Raw genomic sequence first — 14,876 nt, 5'->3', positions numbered from 1 at the left:
ATTTAGTGTTATGAATTTATCAAAGGATATGAGCTCATTGTACAATTGCAAATCCAATGTAAAATACTTATTTGCTCTAAATACACACAATGATCTATCCTCAGATAAGAGAGCTTCCTAGGTTTAAAACCATATAACTAGGATTTGAGGGCTAGAAGACCAAGATTAACTAGGTCCTTCAGTGTTCACCCAAGGACTGGAAAGCCAAAATATTAATCTCCTTTTGTCTGGACTCAAAGGAAAAGAAGTGCTGGTCAGCTCTTCAAATTCTTTATTCCATTGAGCTTGAAAGAGAACGAAGTACTCGCTTTGTCTTTCAACAAAGAAACAGGAATGGAGAGTGATTTAGAAACTGAATGATATAATGACTGATTGTGCAGTTGTATAATAGGCGTATAAAAAAACCTACATCTCACATTATATCTGTATCTGGAAATATTGGGAATACTAATGGAGTCCACATTGTGTTTTATAAATTGTTTGTGTTACTCCTTCGTATCCAGGCTCTCCATAAGGAATTTAATAATTCATTTAGATACCCTTCTCATGTTTTATTTTGAAATATGTATTGCAGTTCCCTCAACCTTCACAGTTTCAAAGCCTTTCCCTCAATAATAATAATAATAATAATAATAATAATAATAATAATTTATGTATTTATTTACTTCATTTCTATCCCACTTTCCTCGACCCGAGAGGGGACTCAAGGTGGCTTACAAATCTGGCAAAAGTTCAATGCCGCACAGTTGACAATAAAACAGATTTATTTATTTATTTATTATTTAGGGCATTTGTATCCCATCCTATCTCAACCTCCGCAAAGGGACTCAGGGCGGCTACCAACCGGCACAGCCAACAACAGAGTAAAACAAGCATAAATATAAATATATAAATATAAAATATGAGATAAAATATTTTTATCTCATAAAAATATAAGCAATCTAAGCATATAAACAATTAAAACTCATACCAATCTATCAAAACCACAGATAACATGTCAAGTCATGGTCTCATATCCAAATAATAATAATAATAATAATAATAATAATAATAACTTTATTTATATTCCACTCTTCTCCCCTAGTGGACTCAGAGCAAATTACAGCATTCACATACATAGGCAAACATTCAGTGCCTTTACACCCTACCTTCCAATAGCAACACTTTTTTATTCTCTTTTTAAAACATAAAACAAAACTTGCATATATCTACCATCCCTGTCCCAGTTGTCATACAGAGGATCAGAATTACTTTCTATCTTTTTTTTCCTAAATGTGGGAACCGCTGGTTTCTCTGGGGAAACAAGTGCCTTGCCTTCTGTGATGGAAACAGCATAAAGGGGGCAATTCAACATCAATAGTTTTTTTCAATGCTTTCTTCTTGCTTTTAGGGCAACCCTGGAAGTGATGGAATCCCTGGTGCCAAAGGATCTGCTGTGAGTACTGAGTTGCCTTGACAAGGAGATCTAGAAGTGTTTGAAAAGGGGAACCGATGTTGTCATAGTTCGGTCTTAAGGGATCCGTTACAAGAAAATATGAGTCTTAGGCTATAAAAGATGGTGTAATGTCTCGCATAATGAGTAATGTCTTTCTCACTTCTCAACTTTATGTTTCCTTAACAGGGTGCTCCCGGCATTGCTGGCGCTCCTGGTTTCCCTGGTCCCCGTGGACCACCTGGGCCTCAAGGGGCAACTGGGCCTTTGGGTCCCAAAGGTCAGGCGGTAAGAAACCATGACCAATATGGGGCTAATGTAAAACTTGACCACAGTGGGCTAATGTAAAAGTCACAGGACTCAGGGGTCAGAATCTTGCTTCCTATCCTTCAGTATATCCTATCTTTCCTATCCTTCCTTCAGTACCCCTTTATAAAAGGTGGGAGATTTATATGATCTGAAGAGAAACCAGAGTATTAGTATCCCATCATGAGATAGCTGGAGCTCTCTGTGGCGCAATGGGTTAAACCCTTGAAGCCCGACAAGTCGCAGGTTCGGATCGAGGGAGAGTGCGGATGAGCTCCCTCTGTCAGCTCCAGCTCCCCATGCGAGGACATGAGAGAAGCCTCCCACAAGGATGGTAAAACATTAAAAACATCCGGGGGTCCCCTGGGCAACGTCCTTGCAGATGGCCAATTCTCTCACACCAGAAGCGACTTGCAGTTTCACAAGTTGCTCTTGACATGAAAAAAAAAAGGATTATTGTGTTCACTGATGCTCGCATTTTAACAAAGATGTGAGTGAATTTAATCATAAGAAGGCAGTGACCAGGAATCCATGTGCTTTAGCTGGCCTTTGTAGCTAGTTATTTATGATCACCGTTAACCTAATTAGTTCCCCAAATCCTCTGAAGCATGGAGAGGACTCGGAAGAGATAAGGTCAGTCCTTCACAGCATGCTTGGTGTCACTGATACATGTAATCTCTTTTGCTGCTTCTGGAGCCTGGCATGAAGTGAGCAAGACTGACTTCTTCCTTTCCCCCTAATTTTCTAGAGGACTTGGGAGAGGAACTGGTCCTGTTCCTACCATTCCTAATTCTCTGTGGTGCATGGGAATCTTTAAGCAGCTTTCACTTTTTGCTAGGCAAGAAAAGGCAGGCTGCCAGAAAGTAGTATTTGGGATACTTACCCAGCTCTTAGTATGAAGCAGCAAAGTGCCAAGGAGAAGATAAGACACCAGTGTGAAAGTATTATCTAAAAAAAGAACAAGGCGATTGCCGATAAGCTAAATAAATGCAAGAGTCATCATCACAGAAGATGATGCCAGGTGATAGGAATGTAAACACTCAAGTATGTCATCCTATCATGTAAGGATGACTGATTACTATAGTTTTCTTCCTGCTGTAGTGAAAAATCAATTTTTCCGCTTAGCATTCTCCTTTCATTCAAGCGTCCTGAATTGTTTGGGAGGATTTTTCCTGCACAGATAGGTCCCATATGTCTTACTGTGCAAGAAACACTTCTGGGTGTTCAAATACTTTGTGAAAAATGCACTTTGGGAAAACTCTTCTCTGCTGGAGCTAGGTATGAATGAAAGCCTTTGACAAGACATCTCACTACTCTATTATTATTCATTGTGAAGTTTTCTAGACTCTCTGGGAACTTAATTTTTTTTCAAATGAGGAAATGAAAAATAAATAATATTTTTTCATCTTTTTTAGAAGACAAAAACTAGATAAAATCGGTCCTTTGGGCCCTTCCACACAGCCATATAACCCAGAATATCAAAGCAGAAAACCCCACATTACCTGCTTTGAACTGGAATATATAGCAGTGTGGATTCAGACAACCCAGTTCAAAGCAGATATTGTGGACTTTTCTGCCTTGATATTCTGGGTTATATGACTGTGTGGAAGGGTTTGCGTGGTGAGGATTGTACTTTTCCATTTTTTCTCAAAGGGTTTCTCAAATATTTAACTGATAGCAGAAATATGCAGCATCAATAAAAATATCTTCTTTGTGGATAGGAGATAGCCAGTGTAAATAATAATAATAATAATAATAATAATAATAATAATAATAATAATCTTTATTTATACCCCGCTCCATCTCCCCCAAGGGGACTCGGTGCGGCTTACATGAGGCCATGCCCATTGATACAATACAAACAATATAACAGAAAAACATAATATAACACAAAAACATAATAGTTTACCTGTCTTAACGGATTCTCCCCTATGAACCATCAAGGTTGTTAAGATCTCCTGGAGGGGCCCTGCTCTCGGTCCCACCTCCTTCGCAATCGCGTCTGGTGGGGACGAGGGACAGGACCTTCTTGGTGGTGGCCCCTCAGCTCTGGAACTCTCTCCTGTTGGAGATTAGATCTGCCCCTTCCCTCCTGACTTTCAGAAAGCTGGTAAAATCTTGGCTTTGGAATATAGCATTTGCAGAATGATGATTGAGTCAATAACAGCTGACCACACTGGCGGATGGTGATGAATTTGTGATTTTACTCTGACACCTGGCTTTTGTAATTGGATGATCTGTATTTTAATGTATTTTTGTATTAATGTATTATTCTTAATAGCTTTCAGAATAAAAAAAGGCTTACTCTGATTATGCTGGATCTCTCCTGTCCTTGCAAGAGGGATGTCAGAATATCATCTCTGTTGGGGGACCTGCAGTTCGGAGGTCGAGAAGACCGGGTTATAAAAGCTCTAAATTAAATAAATAAATAAACCAAACAAATACATAAAATGCAAAATCAATGTAACATACGACACAACAATATAAAATCAAGCATTAAAAACACAGAAATCCAATTTTTATGAAAAATGCAGACAGAGCTAGGAGATCACAAAACTTATTAATGTAACCTCTGGTCTGGAAATACAGTGTTGTTAAATGTGGCTCTTCTAGGACAGATATTTCCCATTTCTGTTAAAGGTGGGTCCTTGGCACAACCCACCCTCCATTAAAAGGAGTTATTCTACCAAAAACCCATTCTTTCCCAGTATACAATTTCCAGATTGCTTTGTTTCCCATTTCTCCTCTTCAATCTAATGTTGTTTCTTTTCTTTCGCTCTTTGATTCCTATCTGTGCTGATGATCAGTATCTTAGCCTTTAGAGCAGACAACAAGTGAGAGTGTCTTGGAAGCTTTGCTTATTAACTCAGCAGGTGGCTTGAAGTGATCGAGAAGCTTTGTTATTCTAATACCGTTCTCTTTCTCACCTCTGTAGGGAGAACCTGGAATTGCAGGCTTCAAAGGTGAACAAGGACCCAAGGGTGAACATGTAAGTACCTGATGATGTGACTTTGTGCTACTATGGAAAGAAAGGGCTGTTTGGGATGTAATTAGGAGTAAATTACATTGTTTGCTAACTATATCGTGAAGAGCTAAGCCTCACGTCTCTTTTGCTTCCATGTAAGCGGATGGAAACTTTATCTAGTTTTGAGACTATCATGCACAGGTAAGGGGAATTTAATCTCCCCCTCTCCCAATTATTTTACCTCTAAATCTTATGTATACCCTTAGCTACACATAAGCATTGTGGTCCTTACTGCCCTTAGGCCTTTAAAGATTAGCAAAGATGTCTGACTCCTTGTTATTTGAACGGATGAGTAAAATCCTTCTTTTCCCACCTGCAACAAAAGTATAGCTGAAATTGAAAAAATATTGGGACAATATCTATATAACAAAAACTTCTATACACATAATAAAAGTGAAAATATGTGTATGTGGTGGAGGTGTCCACTTACACAGACAGCCTCCGGCCTCCACAAACAGGCTATAGTTCCAAGTGCTGGGAAGCCCCCAAAGACACCCCCGCCACTGACATTACAGCAGCGTTTCTCAACCTGGGGGTTGGGACCCCTGGGGGGGGGATCGCCAGGGGGTGTCAGGGGGGTCTCCAAAGACCATCAGAAAACACATTATTTTCTATTGATCATGCAGGTTTTGTGTTGGAAGTTTGCCCCAATTCTATCGTTGGTGGGGTTCAGAATTGTCTTTGATTATAGGTGAACTATAAATCCCAAACTATAAATCCCAAAAATCAAGATCTATTTCCCCCAAACTCCCAAAAGTGTTTATGATTGGGCATATTAAGTATTCATACCAAGTTTGAAATTAAGATTCATCATTGTTTGAGTTTACAGTGTTCTTTGGATGTAGGTGAACGGCAAAACCCACCTAACCTTTCTAGTATTTTCTGCTAGTCATGGGAGTTCTGTGTGCCAAGTTTGGTTCAATTCAATCACTGGTGGAGTTCGCAATGCTCTTTGATTGTAAGTTAATTATAAATTCCAGCAACTACAACTCCCAAGTGACAAACTCCCCCCAACCCCACCAGTATTCAAATTTGGGCATATTGGGTATTTCGGTTTTGAAAATACATCCTGCATATAAGATATTTACATTACGATTCATAACAGTAGCAAAATTAGTTATGAAGTAGCAATGAAATGTTATGGTTGGGGGTCACCACAACATGAGGAACTGTACTAAGGGGTCGCAGCATTAGGAAGGTTGAGAAACACTGCATTACAGGTGATAGCGAGAACCATGAACATGTAGCCCAAACACTGCCAATGTCCACCCCAAGTGCTACGGCCCATTTGCAGAGAATTTCTTCCTAGGTTTGATATGTTTCCTTCACCACAGACAGTCAGCCCAGGGTTCCTTGTGTGGAATTTGCATGACCCCACCCACTGCCCCTCCCTTAACCCTTTTTTAGCCTTTCCTATGACACACAGCAAAAACAGAGGAATTGATCAGCAGCTGAACAGACTGGAGGGGTTTGGGGAACTGATTCAACAGCATAGAAGTTGTAGTTCACCCTGCATTGAGGCAGAGTGCTGTGATTCCCCAGGGAGCACTCAACCCAGCCGATGATAGATCTGGACCAAGCTTAACACACACATCCAACATAGCTAACTGTGCATACAGGCATGGTTTGAGGAGGATTGACACACGATTCTGGGAACTGTAGTTCACCCACATTGTTAGGTATTTGCTAATGGGAGTATTAATAAAAAACAAAATCAAAGACTGGCTTTTTCCTAATAAATAGTGTTACTAATTAACTAAATGATATTACCTAACACCTCAAAACAAACAATGCCTTTTTCAAAAACCCCAGGCAGCGCTGGGTCCCCAGGCTAGTTTGGAAATAAAAATCCGTTCCTGGTTTGAAAGTGTTATTCCTGTTTAATTGTGTGGTCCTTACTATGAAAGTAGTTGTTCTACTTCAGAAACTTCATTTTTATGGCTGCCACAAACTGTGTTAGAATCTATGTTAGAGTTTGAAGAGACTTTGTGGGTCCTCCAGTCCAACCCCCTGCCAAGAAGCAGGAAAATCACTTTCAAAGCACCCTTGACAGATGACCATCCAGCTTTTGTTTAAAACCCCCCAAAGAAGGAGTCTCCACCACACTGCGGGGCAGAGAGTTCCCCTTCTGAACTGCTCTCACCATTAGGAAGTTCTTCCTAATGTTCAGGAAGAACATTAATTTGAAGCCAGACCCTTGATCATTTTAGTTGCCTTCCTCTGGACACATTCCAGCTTGTCAATATCTCCCTTCAGGTGTGGTGCCCAGAACTGGACACAGTGTGATTCCAGGTGTGGTCTGACCAAGGCAGAATACAGGATAGCATGACTTCCCTGGATCTTAACACTATACTCCTATTTATGCAGGGCAAAATTCCACTGGCTTTTTTAGGTGTCACATCACATTGTTGGCTCAATGTTGAATTAGTTGAGACTTTGTGAGATACTCATTGAAAAACTATCGCAAAATATGCTGCAGGATGTCCTGCACAAACAAAGTTTTGGCAGTTTAATAAACTTTCCCCATGTTTTTTTTAATGGTAGACCCAATTAGGAAATGACATTTATAACCCAGGAACTAAAATCACGTTACATAGTGTAACTGGGAGTAGATTTTTGTGGGGAAGGACTGTAATCTTCTCAAAACAAATACATGAGCTCAGAACTCTTCAATTCCAAAAAGTATGTTGTGTGCATCAGGCCCTGTTGAGTAGATTTCAGGTTTCTATTTACAAAATGAAGTGTATCACCCAAACCTGAAATCATGCCAGTCTTTACGAAGTTCAGATTCCACTAGCTCAGCTATTAATATTGGCTGGATCTATGCTGCTTTATAATCCAGTTTCAGAATGCAGGTTAACAGCATCGAACTGGATTATATGGCAGTTCAAACACATACAATTAATCTACCTTCTGAAACAGGATTATGAAGCAGTGTGGATCCAGCCATAGTGTACTTTAACTAGCAGAGGGAAATATCAGCCCTTGGCCCATTATGCCTAAATAGCCTAATTACACCGGATCCTCTCTGATTGTGAAAGCTAAGCAGGGTCAGCCTGGTTTAGTGTTTGAATGGGAGACTGCCTTTGAATAGTGGGTGCTGTAGATTATATTTCAGAGGAAGGAACAGACAAAACTATCTTGGACTGGTTGTGTTTGATCTAAAGGGGAGGGGAGTTCTCATTTGCTACATTCTTATCCCGTCTCCGTGAAAAATGGAATATACTCATTGAGGTTCAGGTCCTGCATGAAGTCTAGAGTCAGCACTACAATCCAGGCTTGCTGTACATGCAAGTTTTCCTGTATAGCCTTTGTGCAAAAGTAACATCCACCATAAATTTCCCACAAGCTCAGAGATGACACAGATAGCACAGTCCCCTTATGCTCATCCTTTCATGGTTGATAAATTCATTTAACCTGTTCTCTCCTTTAAAAGCTTTCCGCTATAGGGAGTCCCACAGGTCTGAAAAATAATTTGACACATTCCTTAGAAATTGCATGCTTCATTCACTTGTGCTTGTGACTTTGTTTGATGATGGAATTGTGTGTTGCATGCAGAATATCCCAGATTTAACCCCTGCATTGCTGTATAATTTGAAAAGCTATTGACTGGGTGGATGGAAGTGTTCCAATGAGTATGTTGAGTATGTTTGTGAGGTAAACACTTTTCCTCCTCCCAATTAGCTTATCATAACATTATGATGGAGCCTTCCACCTTCCATTCTCAGCCTTGATTAGAGAGAGAGACAGAGGTCTTTTCTTTCAAGCAGAAATAATTCATAGTCTCATCATCTGCCAGTCCCTTTGGCTACAAAGATTTGTGCCATGGGTGGACTGAGCCACACTAAGCCAAACAATGACCACCTTGTTGCATCCGAGCTCCACTGCTGAAGCTTGGACACTGAGGCTGCTGTGTGCCAAACCTTGCTTCATTAGGCAGTCTAAATATCAGATAGCAGATCTTTCCAAGTTGGCATAAATGCCTCTTCATAAGATTTGCACCAGCAGAAGATCTGGACCACTGATTTCCGTTCACTAAACTGGATTCAGCTTCAGCTGTGCCAGTTTGCATCAAATAGTTGTCTGTTCCATCAAATTCCATGGAGCTGAGATTGTTTACTACACCTGCAAACTAGGAAGCATCTTCATTCCGTGATGAATTGAGTCATGGATTTGTTGACCTGAAACAATTTCATTGATTCTACTTTAGTGCCCAGCAGCTCCTCAAGGAGGGATTCTGATATCTGCCTGGGTTTAAATCGTTCCAGGGTCCCGTCTATTTTTTTTTTTAATGACAGTAATATATTGAGAGTTCAAGTGTACTGGGCACAGAAAAAGAAGCCTCATGTGAAAACCTAACCCTATATATTTACTTATGTATAAATCTATAAATTTTAATTTAAAAAATGATCCCCAAAACCTGGGTTGATTATCCATAAGTTAATGGTAGTACAGTTCCTTAACTCTTATCTTAAAAAGGAACAATTACCTTATCTGAGTAGAGTGGTGAAAGTCAAGAGCTTAGTTCATCCTGAAAGAACCAAAAAGAAGCATTACCCTCCTCTACTCTCTCATCACTTTTGCCCTTTCTGAATGCTTTGGGTCGGAAAATGGCAGTGGTGATGGCTAGGGGAAAGGGCCCTTGAGATGGCATTGGTGCTTTCCTCTCTTCACAGAATGACTTGCAACTTATTCACAAGTCATATCAAAGTCTATTATTTAATAATAATAATAATAGTAATAATAATAATGGCAATAATAATAATAACAACAACAACAACAACTTTATTTATATCCCACCACGATCTCCCAAAAGGGATTTGAGAGGGCTTACGGAACAGCACATAATAGTGCCATAAAAACATTGAAATGCGACAACATTTGTGACAATAACAATATTAATTAACATTATTCAACATTCACAAAAAAGGGGGAAAAAACACTATTATTTGTGGCCCCAAACCTGCCTTCGACTTATACTTGAGTACATATGGAATGTTTTTTTTAAAAAAACACACAAGGTAAAAATTGATGGGCAAAATAAAGATTTTGTCTTTCCCAACCCAAACTCTTGTCATCAGTTGCCCTTGAATACCTTTCTGTTGATTTATCCATCTCTCATTGAACTCACTGCATACTTTGTGGTGATGCTGTGGTGATGCTGTGATCATTGGTAGGACATGCTTGACAATAGAAGATGGAGGAGTGCAAAGACTGACTGAGCCTCTTGGTTTGTTTCTCTCCTCCTTTCTAGGGCCCTGCTGGCCCACAAGGGCCTCCTGGACCAGCTGGTGAGGAAGGCAAGAGAGGTGGCCGTGGTGAACCAGGATCTGCAGGGCCCATTGGACCACCTGGTGAGAGGGTAAGTGGCTTCATCTGGGGATGGTACCTTCCTTCACAGAAAGCAGAAGACTTTTGCCATCTCTACATGCCAAACAAATCTCATAGTTATCTTGATTTTGAAATCTGGTAAGGATAATGCTATGCAATTGATATCATTTTGGGCAGAACACAATGTAAAAGGTTTGTTCTGCTTATATTTACATGGTTTATGATACAGAAGGTTCTGGTTTGGCTGAAACTGAGCTGGTATGATAAGTCAAATAGGCAATTGGGTGTTGTAACAGTGGTTTCCAAACCTGGGTCTCCAGGTGTTATTAGATTTCAGGTCTCAGGGGCCACATCTAGCAAGAAGACAATGAAATATTTTGTGAGCTATAGTCAAATAATATCTAAGGACCCACAAGTTGGAGTATAATGATGAACTCTAAGGAAGAATGATTACTGGGTTCAGATACAATATGAACTAGGTTTCCAGAAAGCCCTTTTAATGGAGAGATAAAATACACAAGCAGGAAGGGCCAGTCTTTGAATAATGGAATAATGAATTAAGCCAAACTAATTAAAAGTCTCAGGAAACCCTTTAGGCTTATCTACTAGTTCACTCTGAGGTTTTGGTGTTTCTAGTGCCATGCTCTTGAATATGTTGCTTCCTTATGCTTCATGTTGAACTGAAGGATGTATTTTGCTCCTGATGTACTCTTTGCCGATAATGCTGTCTAAGAGTCAGGTCTCTGGATGCTTGCACTCCTCGACTTCTGTATTAATCATTATTTCTTTGTTTTTAGGGTGCTCCCGGAAATCGTGGTTTCCCAGGACAAGATGGATTAGCTGGACCCAAGGTGAGTGTTTGAGGCTCCTAACCTCTCAGTTAATGAAATAATAAATTTAGGGATTATAATATATTAAGCTCCTCTTTCTGCTTCTCTTAATTGCATGCCATCTTTTGATAGCTGCTTAGGACTACATTTGTGGAACACGTGGAACTCTAAGATACTAAAAAGAAAGTGGGATTTAGTGTTTCTTTTAAAGACCTCCTATCTCAAACACCCTTTCACTGAAGCCATATTGAAACTCTAAATAAAAGAAAGTCAGCATGGTGTAATAGCTTGAGTGTTGGATTAGGACTTTGAAGAATAGGGTTTGAATCCCTGCTTGGCCATGGATATTTACTGGATGGCTCTGGGCAGCTTTCTCAGCCTCAAAGGAAAACAAATGGGAAAACCTTTTGAACAAATTCTGCCAAGAAAATCCTATGATAGCGGGAAATGATTTGAAGACACTCAACAACAGCAAATAATAGTGACCCAAGTACATATGAATAGTCAAGATATGATTAGTCAATCAATAGTACATAAATATTCAAGACACCCAAAAAGACTTAGGGTGCTTCCAGACAGCATCAAAGTGCAGGTTTAAAAAGTGGGGCAAAAAATCCCGGGACCTGACAGCAAGTCCACACACAGAACTGTCAGTCCCAGGAAATGCTTTCCCATCATCCTCATACCTTCCTTTAAAGTGGATTTTACAAGTCTGCAAGGTGGGCGGGGAACATCTGGCAGAATTTTTTTAAGTCTTTCTGAGATACACTGGACCTCATATGCGTTCATGCAGAGATCCCAATATACACACAAGCAGATTTCTTATTCTTTTAATTCACCCAGTTATAAATTCAAGCACTGTTTAATATTATAAATGTTAGAAAAAGGATTGATTGCAGAGAGTTCTAATTGCAATTGCTTTCCAACTCTGTGTGTCCGTGGTTCCATTTTTTGGCAGCCTGATCAGCTGTTTCATGCTTTTGAAACATGCACATGCTCTGGAGTAGTCCACACAGTGAGCTCGGAAGGAAGTCACGTGTTTTCCATTACTCCAGGGATATACAATCATGTGAAGATGTGCAAATTTTGGCTGGAATCGTATTTTAAACACAAGCTTTTCAGCTGTTAACTTGATTAACCATACTTCCCCCAAACATTGTTTAGCCACCCTCCCCCCCTTATCCCGGTTTCTTCTGTGTTTTTAGGCATGTGTAGAAGGGCCCTTAGTGGGAACTAATCTAAGCTTTCTGCAGCACTATCATCCATTGATTCTGCAGATGTGGATACACCAGTAAGGAATGGGCTTCTCAACTCTTTGGGAACACATTTAGGCTGGATTTACTTTGCTATATAACCCAGTTTCAAAATGAAGGTCAATTGCATTGAACTGGATTATCTGAGTCTACAGTGCCATATAATGTAGTTCAATGCAGTTAATCTGCATTCTTACATTGGATTTTATGGCAGAACATACCCTGCCCAGTTTTTATAAATAAACTAGTTTTCTTCAAGTTGTGTTAGTGTTGCCAACCCCTTCACAGAGGTGTAGTTGCAAAGCTCTTTCAGATACCATGACATTTAAATCGGTTTGGAAATATTTTGAGAGCACTGGCCTGAATGGCCTGAATGGCTGAAGCCTATTGGACAGAAAACTTTGGCTCAAACTCAGTTGTGACTGTTGTTACTAAAATACTACAAGGAATCATAATTCAAGGATTTTCTTGCTCCTCTTCCCTGAACAGGGTGCTCCTGGTGAACGTGGTCCTCCTGGCCTTGGAGGTCCCAAAGGTGCTAGTGGAGATCCTGGACGTCCTGGAGAGCCCGGCCTTCCTGGTGCTAGGGTAAGATACAAAATGGGACTCTACTGGTGGTATGGATAATGCCCAGTAATCTAGAGGGTACTCGCCTACTCTCTTCTTTTAATAAAATGTCATCTAGATAAGGGAAGATGTATTCCATTAGGCCTTGGATGCACTGTTCTGGGTACTAATATATTTGTGAAATCCATATGAGCTGAAGCAAAGCCAACAGGAGGGATCTAGACTGATAGTGAACAGTTCGAACACATTGATTTTTTTTTTGGCAATCTTTAGTGCCGTTGAACTTGTAGAAATGGAGAGCATTTAACATTTTCTGATCCTCCTATATTCTAGGATATTGTCAAATATTTCGCTCATCTAAAAAAACCTCAATTATTTTGTTTATTAATTTTTATTACATCTTTCAGCTGGAAAAACATATATACACTTAACAAAACATAATTTAAAATAAATTAAAATACACATCATGTACATCATTAAAATCAATGTCTGACCATTTGGAGAGATGTTCTACTAATAGAGCTTCTCCTACTACAGATTTGTTGCCAGATGTATTTTCCTCCATTTTCATCTTCTGGAGAGAGAAGGAATATTATTATGCAAGTTATTAAATGAGAAAGGGGGAATTTTCAGCTGAACTGTGGCAGCAGAATCTGAATGTTTTTTGTTTGCTTAGCATTTGTGGACTGTTCTAATTCATTTTAGAGGTGTAATGTTTCTCATTAGTTTGATTTGAATCATAAATGTCAAGTAAGGAATCTTAATCCACTTTCAGGACTCCTGAGTTATTCTACCCAAGATCACATCTTTGGCAGCAACAAATGCTGTGTGGTAGCTTCTTTGTCTATTGAAAACTTTTTAACTTATCGTGTTTTAATATGTTGTTAGTCCCACTATCAGTAGAAAGGCAAGATATAAATGAGGATGATGATAATGCATTAGGGAATGGTATTCAGATCAGTTGCAGAAATTGTTACCATAGTTGTATCAAAGAAAATAAGACGCTGAATTCATGGTTAATCCATTCCACTTCATTGAAAGCTGAGCTTATTGGGCCAGCATTAAAAGAGAATTTCTCAAATATATGGAATAACATCCCTTGCTGTCATTCATTTGAAACCTAATATTATATTAGACATGCAGTGCTTGCTTTTAACCATTTCTCCCTCTGAGAAACATCTTCCTGAATCATGTAAATCCCGAATCATCTGGTGATCTTGGGCAAGTCATACTTTCTTAGACTTGCTTAAAGGAAAGCAAACCTCCTCTGAACAAATCTTGCTAAAAACAAAAACACCATCATAAGGCCTTCATGTATTGGAAGCAAGTGAAGGCACATAACAACAACAGAATACCAACACCAGAAAATACATTCAGAATTGAATGGCAACATTTCAGAAGATTACAGAACATTTTAACTGAGTTACATTCTCTGTCTTGCAACTAGGGTCTCACTGGTCGCCCCGGTGATGCTGGTCCTCAAGGCAAGCTTGGTCCATCTGTAAGTATATTTTTTGATTATTTATCTCTTGGGCCATCCAAAATAGTAGGGGCAATAATCTTAGAGAAAGGGGTGGTAAAGGAGGGAACAGTGGAAGGTTTGAGCAGATGATTCGTATCTCTGAATGCAGTCTTGGTAAAGGATTGTAACAAAGAAGTAGGTGATTACTCACGAGGGAGTAGAAATGCTAGATTTGGTTTTGAGGGTGATGAACACAGGATTTGTGACAGCAGTGGAAAAGAAGAATAGTGATGGATATAGAACATGGGATATTTTAGTAGATAAGGGCATTTTAAATGTATATTTAAATGAAGAGCATTACTGACTGTAAAGTGGATATTACTGTACTAAAGCTGAAACGTAATATGCCCCAAACTTGTAGGAGCAAGTTTGTTCTTAAAGAGCTCTTAACAATGCAAGAAAACCCCTTGACCAGTCCAAACTTGCATTTGCATTAGATTGGGTGTCTTGGATACATTCTTTGACCTCCTGACATTTTTGGTAAAATGTTTTTTTTTGGATCTCTCCTTAGGGTGCTCCTGGTGAAGATGGACGGCCTGGTCCCCCTGGTCCACAAGGTGCCCGTGGTCAGCCTGGTGTCATGGGCTTCCCAGGACCCAAAGGTGCTAAT

The 14,876-nt window shown here is 39.6% G+C and overlaps 1 protein-coding gene across 2 annotated transcripts in view; it reads left to right on the top strand.

The window, feature by feature from the left end:
• The window catches only part of COL2A1 (collagen type II alpha 1 chain), a 105,099-nt gene that overhangs the window by 52,774 nt on the left and 37,449 nt on the right, over window positions 1–14,876 (top strand). For both annotated transcript variants that reach the window (XM_060762957.2, XM_060762956.2), the window contains 8 exons: window positions 1,391–1,435; window positions 1,622–1,720; window positions 4,674–4,727; window positions 10,018–10,125; window positions 10,892–10,945; window positions 12,667–12,765; window positions 14,192–14,245; window positions 14,778–14,876. In XM_060762957.2, the coding sequence (XP_060618940.2) occupies window positions 1,391–1,435; window positions 1,622–1,720; window positions 4,674–4,727; window positions 10,018–10,125; window positions 10,892–10,945; window positions 12,667–12,765; window positions 14,192–14,245; window positions 14,778–14,876 (612 nt within the window). The remainder of the gene's footprint in view (window positions 1–1,390; window positions 1,436–1,621; window positions 1,721–4,673; window positions 4,728–10,017; window positions 10,126–10,891; window positions 10,946–12,666; window positions 12,766–14,191; window positions 14,246–14,777) is intronic.

This window comes from Anolis sagrei, chromosome 2 (genome assembly GCF_037176765.1).
Source record: "Anolis sagrei isolate rAnoSag1 chromosome 2, rAnoSag1.mat, whole genome shotgun sequence".
Taxonomy (NCBI): Eukaryota; Metazoa; Chordata; class Lepidosauria; order Squamata; family Dactyloidae; genus Anolis; species Anolis sagrei.
Note: the sequence above shows the minus strand (reverse complement) of the source record. Positions and strands in the feature narration are given on the sequence as shown.